General features: G+C 37.8%; 1 protein-coding gene across 4 annotated transcripts in view; it reads left to right on the top strand.

Moving 5' to 3' along the window:
• The window catches only part of LOC117991625 (protein prickle-like), a 363,781-nt gene that overhangs the window by 238,178 nt on the left and 109,896 nt on the right, over positions 1-15,707 (top strand). For all 4 annotated transcript variants that reach the window (XM_069505430.1, XM_034979220.2, XM_069505428.1 and 1 more), the window contains one exon: positions 885-1,013. In XM_069505430.1, the coding sequence (XP_069361531.1) occupies positions 885-1,013 (129 nt within the window). The remainder of the gene's footprint in view (positions 1-884; positions 1,014-15,707) is intronic.

The following is a 15,707-nucleotide window of genomic DNA, read 5'->3' as shown; positions in this document are numbered from 1 at the left end:
CTGCGACACCGGATCATCTTCAGAAGATGTTAGCTCTACAATGCCAGACTCTGCCGCGGCCGTTTTAAAAGCTTCTTGCCTTTCAAACGATAAAAAAAAACGGCAGAGTCTAGCGGCCTTTAATAATCTTTTGAAGAATAAAACCAAGCAATGGGGCCACCTATGATTATGTAACTTAAGTATTTGGTTCTAAACCTTTTCTCTTGAAAAACTAAATCTGAAAAAATTGCACTCTCTAAAAGTGGGAATAGGCTGTTACTGTGCAAGCATTATACATTACGAGATTTCAATTTAACCCATCTGTTCAAAGTGGAAATTCAGGCACTTCACTAAATTGGCCTAGGCCCTAGGCAATCCTTAAAAATGCCGAGGGCACTCTTTCTAAAGCCAAATCTTCGGTTGCTGCCGAGTTTGGCAGCCTATCCATGGAGTAGGTACCTAAATTCTTAGTCTAAACTAAAAGATCAATTTTATCAATTTGGTTTTGGACTAGGCAATCCTGATTTATGTATGAGAACTTGCAAGGCAGGTGCCAAAACTTGGCTATAGACTAAGCATTGTTGGCATTTCTAAGGATTGTCTGGGCCAATTGTGATGTGCCGGCATTTCGGCTTTGGCCTGTAACATGTCGACAAAATATGTACTTTAGAAGTATTGTTGAGAAGTTAGGGTATGTTTAATATCCATAAATTTATGCGAAAGTGAAAGTGAAAGTAAACCTAAAATCCTCCATCCAACTTAGCTTTTCCAACCAAATGAATAGTCATGTTCCAGGCAAGCACGGTAGCTACCTACCTACCACCTTAAACTGATAACGAAAGCTCAGGTTTAGAATAGTTTCTATTTAGGTCCACCTGTAAACATGTCGTGTGATATAATTCCAGGTCCGCTACTGCCACGCGTTGTCGGACGAGGAGAGGAAGGAGCTGCGGCTGTTCAGCGCGCAGCGCAAGAGGGAGGCGCTGGGCAGAGGCCAGGCGAGGCAGCTGCATGCGCCGGCGCCGTGCGATCGGGTGAGTGCATACCTTTATCTTTATTACCGAGTATGTCTCGCAAATTGCTATTGCGCTGGAACCATGTTTCATTAACATCGAAATGACGTCAGCCGACATAAAAATATAGCATCAGCTCGAAACTTCAGTCTAGTGCTGACGTCACTAAAATGGCGGCCACGCGCATTAGCACTTTGCGGGAATTATAGTACATACTATATTATATCAAGACACGCGCCAGTGTGGCGAGCCAAGTTCTAATAAGACAAGTTAGCCAGGGAGAGGGCTTATAAGTGAAATAATTTTAGAAATGTAATCAGAGTCCTGATTCAAGGTTAAGCGCTGAGTCATGCAGACAGAAAAGGGACGGAAAATTATTTTATGATTACTGTACATTGATTATACGTTACGTTATAGAAATTAGAAAGGTGCATAAGTAAAGGTAAGTGACGGAAACTGCAAAGAAGTGAGTACTTATTATTACATTTTTTCTAAAGATTTAGTTAAGTAGCTAACTACTCTTCCCCCTAACTACTTTACCCCCTTGATTATCACCAGCCACTCTCATTTTTAGCGTTCCGTACCTCAAAAGGAAAAACGGAACCCTTATAGGATCACTTTGTTGTCTATCTGTCTGTCAAGAAACCTATAGGGTACTCACCGTTGACCTAGAATCATGAAATTTGGCAAGAAGGGAGATCTTATAGCAGACATGAGGGGAAAAATCTAAAAACTGAATTTGTGATTACATCTATCATAATATTATAGCCTATGATAACTAATTTATAATAATTAATTTCTATGAAAAGCAAGCGAAAAAGCAATTAGAAACCTTTTCCTCGCCACACAATTACACCACAATCAGCAAAGCCCGCGTATAAAGAATGTTGCCAATCACATTTTACTTCTCTAATTGCCAATTAAAATAATTTCAATCCTAGTGGTTTTCACTATGTTCTGACTGTTAGAACTAGCATCCTGTCTCAGAACTAACCAGTACTTAGGTTTTATCAAGAAAAAATTCTAGAACTTGGCTTTATCTAAGTTAATTTAAGAAAAATTACTCGTTTTATGAAATCTTTTTTTTTTAATTTGTTGATATACATAATATTTTATTGTCAAACTATGCTTTAACTTGGAGGTAGAGCTATCCTTGGAATGATTTTTCTACGTAGGTAATTTTATTTTTTTAAGTTACCTAGAGTAATTTTCTACGTAGGTAATTTTATTTTTTTAAGTTACCTAGAGTAATTTTCTACGTAGGTAATTTTATTTTTTTAAGTTACCTAGAGTAATTTTCTACGTAGGTAATTTTATTTTTTTAAGTTACCTAGAGTAATTTTCTACGTAGGTAATTTTATTTTTTTAAGTTACCTAGAGTAATTTTCTACGTAGGTAATTTTATTTTTTTAAGTTACCTAGAGTAATTTTCTACGTAGGTAATTTAATCGAAAATGAGGAGATCTTTAGATCAGAGTAACCGACATAGCTCAATGGGTTGCGAATCTGAAGTGGCAATGGGCGCCACATAGTTCGAAGCGATAGACGTTGGGGTCCCAAGGTGCTAGAATAGCGACCTCGCATTGGAAAGTGTAGCGTTTCGAAACCCTCCGTGCGTGAGGAAATCTATGTCCAGCTGTGGACGTCTATAATGATGATTACCACATTCAAGTGAAGATTGATACTTCAAGTGACGACCTCCCTGGCGCAGTGGTAAGCGCTGTGGTCTTATTAGTGGGAGGTCCCGGGTTCGATTTCCGGCAGGGGTTTGGAATTTCTAAATTTCTGGTCTGGTCTGGTGTAAGGCTTCGGCCGTGGCTAGTTACTACCCTACCAGCAAAGCTTAGATTTCTAAATCAAGTCAAAAACTCCGAGGTGCATACCCCGGATCCAAACCTGTGTCCCTTGATAACGAGCGCAGATAAAACACGTTAGATATAAATTATGAAGGCAATGAAGTGAAAAAATGGTTTAATTTAAAAGTGTCGAGATCCACTTAATCCTATATCCTTAATCCATGGGATAAACTCTGTTAACACCTTGCGTTTATCTTTATACAAATTAGGCTGCGGCTACTTAAAGGATGCAGCGATTTTTATTTCTCACTTATTATGTATTTTGTTTAGACAGTTTCTTGAAATTGGATTCTTGAAATTCAGTCTAATGCAAAAAAATTATAAACATACTAGCTGACGCCCACGACTTCGTCCGCGTGGATTTAGATTTTTATAAATCCCGTGGGAACTCTTTGATTTCCCGGGATAAAAAGTAGCCTACGTCACTCTCCAGGTCTTTAACTATACCAATGCAAAAAATCACGTTGATCCGTTCCTCTGTTGCGACGTGATTGAAGGACAAACCAACAAACCAGTAAACTAACAAACAAACACACTGTCGCGCTTTTTTATCCCGGAAAATCAGAGAGTACCCACGGTATTTTTATAAAACCTAATTCCACGCGAACGAGGTCGCACGCATCAGCTAGTATTTTTAACCGACTTCAAAAAAAGGAGGAGGTTCTCAATTCGTCGGAATCTTTTGTTTTTATTTTTTTATTTTTATTTTTTATGTATGTTCCCCGATTACTCGAAGACGCCAGGACTGATTTTGAAAATTCTTTTTTTGTTTGAAAGGGTATAGTTCAAAGTTGGTCCCATTTAAATTTGGTGAAGATCTGATGAACATCTTCGAAGATAGATACTGGAACTCCTCAACGGATAAGAGTAAATTGGTCGCGATCAGTGTAATAGCTTAGTAAACAGTAGATTTTTAACCAGTCATAGCATAATTCCATGGGGCCACTAAAAATTGTGAAATAAAAATTTTTATACAAAAAAAATAAAAACCGACTTCGATACACAAACACTAAAAATTGAAAAATAATTTAATTTATTACCGAATATATTATGTATACAAGAGTTAATATAGTTCCATAATAATATTTTTGGGGTCGGTGCCAATGAGGTGCCATTGTGGAGTCTCATAAAAATATGAAGTCTAGACGATTCGCGCAGCTAAAGCTTATTGGCACCGGCACTAAAAATATTATTATGGAACTATACTAACTCTTGTATACATAATATATTCGGTAATAAATTAAATTATTTTTCAATTTTTAGTGTTTGTGTATCGAAGTCGGTTTTTATATAATATTAGATTATGTAGCTGCACTTTGCGGTGGTCGTTGCTGATGACGCCGTTGTGATGGCTAAAGTTCCCGGTCAAAACAGGCTTCCTTTCCTAAACTCACTTCTTAAACAAGTAGCCTAGTCTAAATCTAAATGTATAAAAGGAAAAGGTGACTGACTGACTGACTGAACGACTGACTGATCTATCAATGCACGGTTTAAACTACTGGACGGATCGGGCTGAAATTTGGCAGGCAGATAGCTATTTTGACGCAGGCATACGCTTAGAAGGAATTTTTGAAAATTCAACCCCTAAGGGGGTGAAATAGGGGTTCGAAATTTGTGTAGTCCACGCGGACGAAGTCGCGAGCATAAGCTAGTCTAAATATAAAGAGGACAAGGTGACTGACTGACTGACTGATCTATCAACGCACAGCTCAAACTACTGACGGATCGGGCTGAAATTTGGCATACAGATATCTATTATCACGTAGACATCCGCTAAGAAAGGATTTTCGAAAATTCAACCCCTAAGGGGGTGAAATAGGGGTTCAAAATTTATGTAGTCCACGCGGATGAAGTCGCGGACATAAGCTAGTGTATTATAAACTTTTAAAAATTTCAAAACAACGCTTAGTAAACATCGCTTATTGTTTGCCCGCTCCTTTTATCACCATGCTCGCGCACTGGTTTGCGACTCAACATTTTAATTCCGCAACCAATAAATCATACGGGACCCTCCCGGAGCCGTCTCTTGCAACTGACAACGGTACGTATTGCTTTCGTGCTCCGTTTGAAAGTCTCAGCAAAAACTATATTATCCTGATTCCTGGGCCAGCAAAATAGGAAAAATCTTTAAAAATATCATTGACTTATTTATATTACTTCAGATTTATTAGACTATGGACAGGGCTATTGAACAAACAAAATGGCACCGACTCAGTGGTGCTTTAGCACCTCGACCTCAGTGACGTCTGGATTTCAAACAGGTCGTTCATTAGTATCTAAAAGGTGGCGCTGATTTATTTGGTTCCAAAACCGTGAAAAATTTTGTTCGCTTGGGCATATCTTGTTATTTATTTTATATCGATAAAAAAATATATATATTTTTAAGGCTCCATACCCAAAGGATATTCCAAACCCAATATTCCTAATCGGTTTCTAATTTTCTGCTTTTTGTCGCACCATAATTTGTCTGTGCGTCGTGTTTCTCATTTCTGCGGGTCGTGGCCCTTTAGGTAGATAGGAGTTTTATTGAGATAAATAAAATATTAAAAACTAGAGGATGCCCGCGACTTCGTCCGCGTGGATGTAGGTTTTGAAAATCCCGTGGGAACTCTTTGATTTTTCTGGATAAAAGTAGCCTACATCCTTCCCCGGGATGCAAGCTGTCGCTGTACCAAATTTCGCCAAAATTGGTTGAACGGATAGGCCGTGAAAGTCTAGCAGACAGACAGACAGACACACTTTCACATTTATAATATTAGTATGGATAATATATTGCCCACTAACGATAATAACCTTAATAAACTTAATATTAGGTACCTATACCTTTTGTGCGTACAAACATAATTATTGCATATTATCGCTGGGTTCGTGAGGTTGCAAACACATAAATATACATTCGTGCATAATTACCGCGGACCACCCACAGAGATCGGGTTTCACTTCACTTTACTGTTCCACTGCACTTTGCTGACTTCAAAGTTATTTGACTAACACTCCACTTTGTGAAAAGTTGAGTAAATAGATAACACAAGTGACCTGCCCCCGCTTCCCATGGGTTAGTATTAACAAAGGGATCAAGGATCAACGTGATTATTAGAGTTTAGAGTTCTCCATGATGCTCTCGAAGGTGTGAGAAGTCTGACAAAAAAATACATTGAACATATCTCAAAATTCATCACTTATCAGTAAGTGAACCGTGTCTTAGCGGTCAAAGGCGCTCCGGAAGCGATACTCAGGGAGGACGCAGGTTCGAATTCTACCGGTTCCGCAATTTTTGATATGTATTTTAAACTATTTAGTCTGAACACATCGTTCTGACTAAATAATTTAAATAGAATGTTAAAGTATGCATGTGGAAGGAAAAAAAGAGGAGAGGACGACCAAACAAAAGGTGGATGGATTGAGTGAAAGAGGATATGCGTGAAAAAGGGATGGATAATACGTTGACGAATGACAGAAGTGAGTGGAAGAAGAAGACATGTTGTGCCGACCCCACGTAGTGTGGGATAAGGTAAGGAAAAAGAAGAGGTCTAAACTCTAAACACATCGTCGTAAGGAGACCTTAAAATAAATCTGTGAATAAAGCCAATTATAAAATCAAAAAACATCATCCTCTCACCACATCGCCAGCCCATTACATTGAGCCCAGATCTCTATAGAAGGATTTAGGCCAAAGTTCACCCGCTGACCAATTGTGGACTGATAGATTTCACACACCTTTGAGAACGTTATTAACGAAAACTCAGTAAGCACAAACTTTTTACGACACAAGTTTCCAATTCAATTCAAGTCAAGAATTATTAATAGGCATCTTCTAGGCAAGCGCGCTCCATCTTCTAGGCCAGCAGATCTGATTGAAGCCAAGCGCTAGTCTATAAATAAAATAATATAAAAAACTCTAAATACTACTCCAAAATATAAAGTACCAATGAGCTATTGATATAAAAAATTTTTACAAAAAAAATAAAAACCGACTTCGTTACACAAACACTAAAAATTGAAAAATAATTTAATTTATTACCGAATATATTATGTATACAAGAGTTAATATAGTTCCATATTAATACTTTTTGGTGCCGGTGCCAATTAGCTTTAGCTGCGCGAATCGTCTAGACTTCATATTTTTATGGGACTCCACAATGGCACCTCATTGGCACCGACCCCAAAAAATATTATTATGGAACTATATTAACTCTTGTATACATAATATATTCGGTAATAAATTAAATTATTTTTCAATTTTTAGTGTTTGTGTAACGAAGTCGGTTTTTATTTTTTTTGTAAAAATTTTTTATTTCACAATTTTTAGTGGCTCCATGGAATTATGCTATGACTGGTTAAAAATCTACTGTTTACTAAGCTATTACACTGATCGCGAGCAATTTACTCTTATCCGTTGAGGAGTTCCAGTATCTATCTTCGAAGATGTTCATCAGATCTTCACCAAATTGAAATGGGACCAACTTTGAAGTATACCCTTTCAAACAAAAAAAGAATTTTCAAAATCGGTCCAGGCGTTTTCGAGTAATCGGGGAACATACATAAAAAATAAAAAAAAAAAAAAAAAAAAAATAAAAAAGATTCCGACGAATTGAGAACCTCCTCCTTTTTTTGAAGTCGGTTAAAAAGGGATTAAATAGGGGAAAAACAAATTGGCGTATAAAATCTCATAATCATTAGTGCTGCCCCGGCGCGGCGGCGGGCGGCGGTAGCGACGCAAAGTTTCCGCGTTTTAATTTGTAAAGATGCAAATGAATTTGATTTGGCGCTGCGTCTCTCCTGTGGCACTCTTAATGAAACTTTCGAACAGTTACATTAAGGGCGTGTTCAAATAAGGGCAACTACAGGCGTGAGACCAAAATGTATCTAAATCTAAATATATACAAGGATTGACTGACTGACTGATCTATCAACGCCCAGTTCAAACCACTGGACGGATTGGGCTGAAATTTGGCATGCAGATAGCTATTATGACGTAGGTATCTGCTAAGAAAGGATTTTTGAAAACTCCACCCCTAAGGGGGTAAAATAGGGGTTTGAAATTTGTATAGTCCACGCGGACGAAGTCGCGAGCATAAGCTAGTATTAATATAAACGGAACTGACTGACTGACTGATCTATCGACGCACAGCTCCAACTACTGGACGGATCGGGCTGAAATTTGTTATTCAGATAGCTATGATAATATGACGTAGACATCCGCTAAGTAACGATTTTTGAAAATTCGACCTAGGGTACATTCACCCCCTAAGGGGGCAAAATAAAAGTGTAGTCCACGCGGACGAAGTCGCGAGCATAACCTAGTTAGGTATAAACTTTTAAATGTGGGACTCATAAGAAAGCTCAGAGTTACTTAACGGGCGATGGAAAGAGCAATGCTTGAAGTTTCTCTACGTGATCAAATCAGAAATGAAGAGATCGGTATAGGAGAACCCATGGAGAACCACCATAACTCAGCGTGATGTGAAGCTGAAGTGGCAATGGGCAGGGCAGGTAGTTCGAAAATTCATTTCGTTACATTTCATTTTATTTCATTTCGTCACTGGCAAGTGGCATCAATCATCACAATCAGTGCATGACTGTTCGAAGACCAAGACAGTCGCACGTCTGTATTAGTCCTAAATCCGTTAATATTGCTGAGTTGATACTAAAGTCTCAATTCGTTTAATTGTTGAAGTTTTTCGTGTAAAAGAAAAGCTGAGCTCCCAAATTTTTAATGGCGGAACATTTTTAAAACTCCTGTTTTTTTAACGTTTTTCCTTATTTGTTTTAATGAGGGGATCCAAATTTTTATCGAGTAATTTGAAGCGTAGTTGATTATGGTTCTTAATTGTTACATTTTTCATTTATTCCTAGTAGGCGCCTACCAGCTGATGCCCGCGACTATGTCCGTGCATTTGTTGGTTTATCCTTCAATTACGTCGCGATGAAGCAACGGCTCGGCATGATTTTTATAAACTTGGCTTGAACTAAGTATACTTATAGTTTCTATCACCAACATGGGCCCTACCGCGGTTGTTTGACAGCTACAATGTCACGATCGCAATCATCTCTGATTGGTTAATGCTCGCTCACTATTGGCCACAATGCATTGTTGCAAGAAGAATCGCACAAATTCAGCCAATCAGAACAATTGAGATTGTAATAATGATTGATGCAGGTTTTAGACAATCGCCCTGCAGGGACCATTTTGATGACGTTAAAAGTTAAACAATTTCTTGGTTCGATGACTTCTTGGCGAGGCATTTATGATTGCCATTATAATTGAGACCCCCCCCCCCCACCCCCCCCCACCTACCTCGCCCCTCCAAAATTAGTGCTTAATGTAGTGGAACTCCCCTGAAGGAAATATGCCCACTGTGGTTCGCGAATCTCTTTAATATTCCCGGAATCGCGCGACTCCATTGTTGGAGGCGACACGTTTTTAGTATAAAATTCAAAATTCAAATAATTTATTCAAAATAGGCAATAAAGTTACTCTTTTTGATTGTCAGTTGTTGGATTTGTTAGATATAGTGGTGATAATTACTACGCAAACTTAAAACTAAAGCTACGAGGGTTCCAAACGGTCCCAGGTCTGAGAAGAGCCCACAACAAACTCAGCCGGGTAAGGGGGCTATAAGGGGGATAGGTGTGAAATGGTTGTCATATCAGTACCAATAGGCTCTCCCCATTTGGTATATCAGTACCCTTATTATAAATGCGAAAGTGTGTTTGTTTGTTTATTGGTTTGTTTGTTTGTCCTTCAATCACGTCGCAACGGTGCAACGGTTTGACGTGATTTGTTGCATGGGTATAGGTAAAGACCTGGAGAGTGACATAGGCATACTTTAATCCCGGGAAATCAAAGAGTTCCCACGGGATTTTTATAAAAACTAATTCCACGGGGATAAAGTCGTAGTTTTCTAATAGTTTTCATAGCAGTAACTAAAACACAAATTGTACAACCTTGTCTTATGTTCCGAGGTTTGATCAGTCTTGGACAAAACTAAGAGGTATTATTTGGATAGTATTTAAACCTTACTCTCACTTAACGCTCAGTTATCCTCTGATAGATACCATGTCAAAGAATGAATGAAGAAAATCACGAAACATTTAAAACAACTCCAAAAATCGAAAGTGATGGCTAAATAATTGTTGTTTTGTTGGTTTTTATAGAAAATCTAACAAGTTTAAAATAATTACGTATTCAACATTCGTTTATATTTTTTGAAAACATTCTACTTCACCTAATTATTACTTAGTCAGTTAGTACTATCATGATAATTAATTTTTTATACCTTAAAGTATAAACTCGTACCAACTGAGGCTATCATCCATCCAATGACCAATCCTGTGTACCAACCAGAGCACGCATTTGAAATTTAAATAAACGTAATTAAAATCTCTAAATAATGCGTAACAATTTGATGCCTATATTAAATGCATTTTGATCTCTTACAAGTTTCCAACGTCACTATTACTGATGGAAATAAATCCGTCAACCTATTGTATCTCGTACGACAATGGAACCGGTGACCAATTAAGTTTAAAGTGCTCTCTTTTGGCCACGGTTCACTGGCTTTTAATCGTCCTTTTGACTCTCAAACAAAAGAATTGGTTACCCACCCCTTCGTCCGTCGATTTCTCGCTTAAATAGATAACTACTAAAAATATGGTCAATTACTATGGGTCTCATAAGAAAGCTCAGAGTCACTCAGCGATGGAGAGAGCTATGCTTGGAGTTTCTTTACGTGATCAAATCAGAAATGAGGAGATCCGTAGGAGAACTAGAGTAACCGACATAGCTTAACGGGTTGCGAAGCTGAAGTGGCAATGGGCAGGGCACATAGTTCGTACAACCGATAAAAGTTTGGACATAGTTCTCTTGTAGAGACTTCTACACGCAACGGTATTGCGCCGCCTCAATCCAGCGGCTCCCTGCGACTCGTTTGATGTCGTCTATCCACTACCCACCTAGTAGAGGTCTACCAACACTGCTTTTTCCGGTGCGAGGTCTTTATTCTAACACCGAAAAGTTTAATAAAATTCTATAATTAACTAGATTATGCCCGCGACTTCGTCCGCGCGGACTCTTCAAATTTCACACTCCTATTTTGAATTTTCAAAAATCCTTTCTTAGCGTCATAATAGCTATCTGCATGCCAAATTTCAGCCCCTTCCGCCCAGTAGTTTTGATAAATCAACCAGTCAGTCAGTCAATCAGTCAGCTTTTCCTTTTACACATATTTAGAAATACTGACTCCAAATTTACTTTCTATAAATATTAGTACTGGCTGTTTCAACTCTGCACCCCTGAATATAAAGTAAATGTAACATTAACCATATGGCACCTGTAACTCGCAGTAAACATGGCTCTGTTTACCGCCGACCTAATGTGCCGAGGAATAGCGGGAGACGGGCAAACGATGTATCATATTATTACCCTATATTAGGTAGTAGGTACCCCACTGAAAACAGTCCTGATAGTCGAGAGATCGGGGGTTCGATCCCGGGCATGCTCCTCTAACTTTTAGGAGCTATTTGTTTAGTTTAAATATGTATCACTTGCTCTAACGACAAAGGAAATCATTGTGAGGAAACCTGCCTGCCTCAGAGTTTTCCATAATGTTCTGAAAGGTATGTGAAATCTGCCAATCCGCTCTTGGGCAGCGTGGAGGACCATGGCCGATAGTGAGCTGGCGATGAGTCGCTGATTACTCCAGTACTGGTAAATAATGGAAGAGTTATGATTTAACCAGCCTGAGTTAGTTTGTTAGTGTATCCTAGTATTTTTTCGTAACTCCCAAACTATTCATGATCATCATCTTAATCTTAACCCACCGCTACGCTCGCCCACTACTGAGCATGGATCTCCACAGAATGAGAAGGGTCCACGACGTTACCCCTGCATATTGGCCGACTTCACACACCTTTGAGAATATTACGGAGAACTCTCAGGCATGCGAGACGCAAGTTTCAACACATATCTCTGAAAAGTTAGAGGTGCGTGCCCGAGATCGAATCCTGAGCTCCCCGAATTAGAGGCAGATGCCTTAAAACCCTTAGGCTAAGGCATATTGTAACCCATAAAAATATTTATTATGACACCGCGCGGGCAATTAACAAGGACGCGTATGGTGGAAATGTCCCATAACGTTCCCATGCAGTAACCGCCTGGTAGTTAACTTCCTCACATAAACGGTTTAATTGCTTTTCCATGAACGTTACTGCCGATAGCCGCGTAGGGCGGAAAATTCGCTACTGATTTTCCATAAAATTATACTTAAGTAGCCACAATAGGTATGTCTTAGGTTATCCTACTAATATTATAAATGTGAAAGTGTGGATGTTTGGATGTTTGTTACTCAATCACGTAAAAACGGCTGAACAGATTTGGATGAAATTTGGAATGGAGATAGATTATACCCTGGATTAACACATAGGTTACTTTTTATCACGAAAAATCAAAGAGTTCCCACGGGATTTTGAAAAATGTAAATCCACACGGACGTTTGTCAATTATTATTTATGGTAAAAAAACTTGCCAAGTGCATTTTTAAGTTTGAACTATATTTTCATGTCAGATTTCAAATGTGATTAACTGACTATTCCAAACTTGCCAAGTTATATTTGTTCAATAATGGGGAAAAATGTTTTAAAGCAATCAAAGCTCCTTTTACATTATTGTAGGAATAATAATAAATAACTTATCGAACACACAATTAAAATTATTAAACTGACTCAAATTCCATAAAACGACTTCAGTCGAATAGTGCGTAACTATATAATATCCAAATTAGGTAGGTAGACGTACAGAATATTAGTTCGTTTTTTCCGTACTTTTGAATACTTAACATTTTAAAATTTAGTTTTGCAAATCTAAGTCACACCTGCAGCACCGGGAAAGTGGGAAAACACTCGTAAACACAATCTTTCCCTCGGTGAGATATTGCCAAACTTTTAACGCCATCTGTTGCACCGCTTTGATTTATCGCCGCGAAATGAACGCGCGTCGTCGGCAGATGGCGCTAGTGAATTGTTTATTACAAACCGGAAGATTTATTGGCGAAGGGGGATAGAAAGATGGTAAAAGCATATTATCGAACAAGTATTATATTACTCTTATTATTTTCCGGAACAAAAAGAATACTTCATCGCATCACCTAGCGCCCATCACACGTAGACATCAGCTAAGAAAGGATTTTTGAAAATTCAACCCCTAAAGGGGTTAAAATATAGGGGTTTGAAATTTGTGTAGTCCACGCGGACGAAATCGCGGGCATAAGCTAATTATAATATAGGTACCTACGTGTTAGCACGTGGGAATTAATTAATTTTTGTTAAAATTTGTTATTGTACTAAGTCGCAATTAATACGTAGGTACAAATGACATTCTACATTGCGTAGGTATATTAGTTTAAACGTAGAGCTAGATTCTTATAATAATCGTCAAAAACTAAGTCTGGCTACTATATGTTTTTCTTTATGTACCTACGTTAAATACCATTGTATTGTATCTTAGCGTAGTAGGCTCCACGATCTATTGTAGTAAAATATACCTACTATCAATAAGACTTATATTTTCTCAATTTTATTCCTTACTTAGTGAAAGTAATGAAAAACCGCAAATTTTCTATTATGGTTAGGAGGTAGGTACTAATACAAAGTGGTGTGATGCCTATAAAACCCTGTAGGTAAAATTAAGTAATCTTACTTTGCTTACATTCAAGTCGGTGCTTACACTATTTAGTTGTAGTCTTGTGAAAATACGTACGAAACTAAGTATAATGTCGATATATTTTGTTGAAAGTTCAATCCTACACAAGGTGAGTTAAGTTTGCATGGTTTTTTAAATCTAGTAGGTACCTACAATACAAGCTATGCAAGTACCTACTTAGCTTATTCAGCAAAGGAAAATAAATGATATTTTTAATGGCAATAATACTAAAAACTGCGGTTGAAAACGCAATTTGCGCATACCTAGTACCTACCTTTACAAAAATTTATATTAAATGTTTACTCTCAGGAGCTAGATGGCGCTGTTTGCAAAGAACCGTCATAGAAGTTATCTAATTTCCAACTAGATGGCGCTCCTAACATTCAACAAAGTTTCAACAAATCATACTAGATGTCGCTAGTATAGAACTTTTAACACAATTTTAACGAATCTCACTAGATATCGCTACTCAACACATTTTAGAAAAAAAATAGAACCAAACAATACTGAAGAAAGTTTTAACATTATTGTAACTTTTAAATGCGATGCGTCCATTATTATTTTTACATTCGTAATAAAAGCAGCCTAAAGCCTCCAAGGTGTGAAATTCATTTTTGTTCCTCATCTTTGATTTTTTTATCCATTTTGGGCGTGGGAACGAGGCAGGTAGAGTTTACATTCATACAATATTACGTCGTAAAAGTGCAGCAAAGTAGTTATTGTGCTAGTATCACGTTCCAGCTAGGCCTACGTGGCGTTTTTTTTTACGTTTTACCTTTACTCAGAGCAAGTCACCTTTTGTCTTTCAATTTGTGTCACTGCTTAGGTTAATAAATTCCATTTATTTAGGCTTTATCGACCATTCAAAAGCGCCTAATTAAACCAGAGATAATTTAAATAAATTGTCTCTGATTAAACTTCCCATTAGCTTACCTACCATTGTTAAAAAGCATGAGAACGAATCCATACATAATGTTTTTGCAGCTTTTTTCAGCTTTCTTCTATCAGGTGAATTCGTTGATTTGTCCGTTTTCATTTTATTAATATACCTAATAATAATTTTACTAATAATATTTTTAATACTTACCTACTTAATAATTTTACTAAGTTAACAAGACGTATTCTAACTCCTAATATAAGTCGTAACTCATGACCATAAAGAGAGCATATTAAGACTACAAAATTAGTAGATACCTACCTAGACCATAAAAATCGTGCTTGAAATTCCATTCAAATACAATACATTTATATTCATACACATGTACCGCTTGCCCACGTGTCCGTGTGTTCATTGATGAAATAGCTCATGAATGGTCAGAGCTATATTTAGTTTGCCAAGTTCTGACAAGCGGCGTAAAGTGCCGCCTGTGGATGCCGACACATTCACTAAGTCAATGGAGCGCCTCTGCAATGTTTGACAACTCTTGCGCAGCGGTGCTTTCCTAGTAGCTTAGGAAAAAGTCTTTCGGATTCAATACTCAGATAGATCAAATTGGAAAACGCTTCACATACAATACATTAGTGCCTAGCTTATGCCGCCGATTTTGTTCGCTTGGAATACCAACCCCCTATTTTACCCCCTTAAGGGTTGAATTTTCAAAAATCCTTTCTTAGCAGATGCCTACGTCATAATTGATGTATGCCAAATTTCAGCCCGATCCGTCCAGTAGTTCGAGCTGTGCGTTGATAGATCAGTCCGGCAGTCAGTCAGTCACCTTTTTCTTTTATATATATAGATAGTTTTTACTAGCTTATGCTTGCGACTCCGTGTGCACTACACAAATTTCAAACACCTATTTCAACCCCTTAGGGGTTGAATTTTCGAAAATCCTTTCTTTGCGGATGCCTACGTCATAATAGCTATCGGCATGCCAAATTTCAGCCCGATCCGTGCGGTAGTTTGAGCTGTGCGTTGATAGATCAGTCAGTCAGTCAGCTTTTCCTTTTATATATTTAGAATAAGTTTTCTACTTAACTTATCCGAGCTTTGTCTGTGTAAAAAAAATGATTGTCTACCAACGGACATTTCTTTCAAGGCTTAGATACATAACAACCGCCACAACTTTTTATGGGTATAATCTAATAAGAAATAGGTTTTTTCTCAAAAAAACTTATTACCATAGTTTTTTATAGTATTCAAATGAAGGCACCTGCCATGAC

Source organism: Maniola hyperantus, chromosome 20 (genome assembly GCF_902806685.2).
Source record: "Maniola hyperantus chromosome 20, iAphHyp1.2, whole genome shotgun sequence".
Classification (NCBI taxonomy): Eukaryota; Metazoa; Arthropoda; class Insecta; order Lepidoptera; family Nymphalidae; genus Maniola; species Maniola hyperantus.
This window is presented reverse-complemented; position numbering and strand designations above follow the sequence as displayed.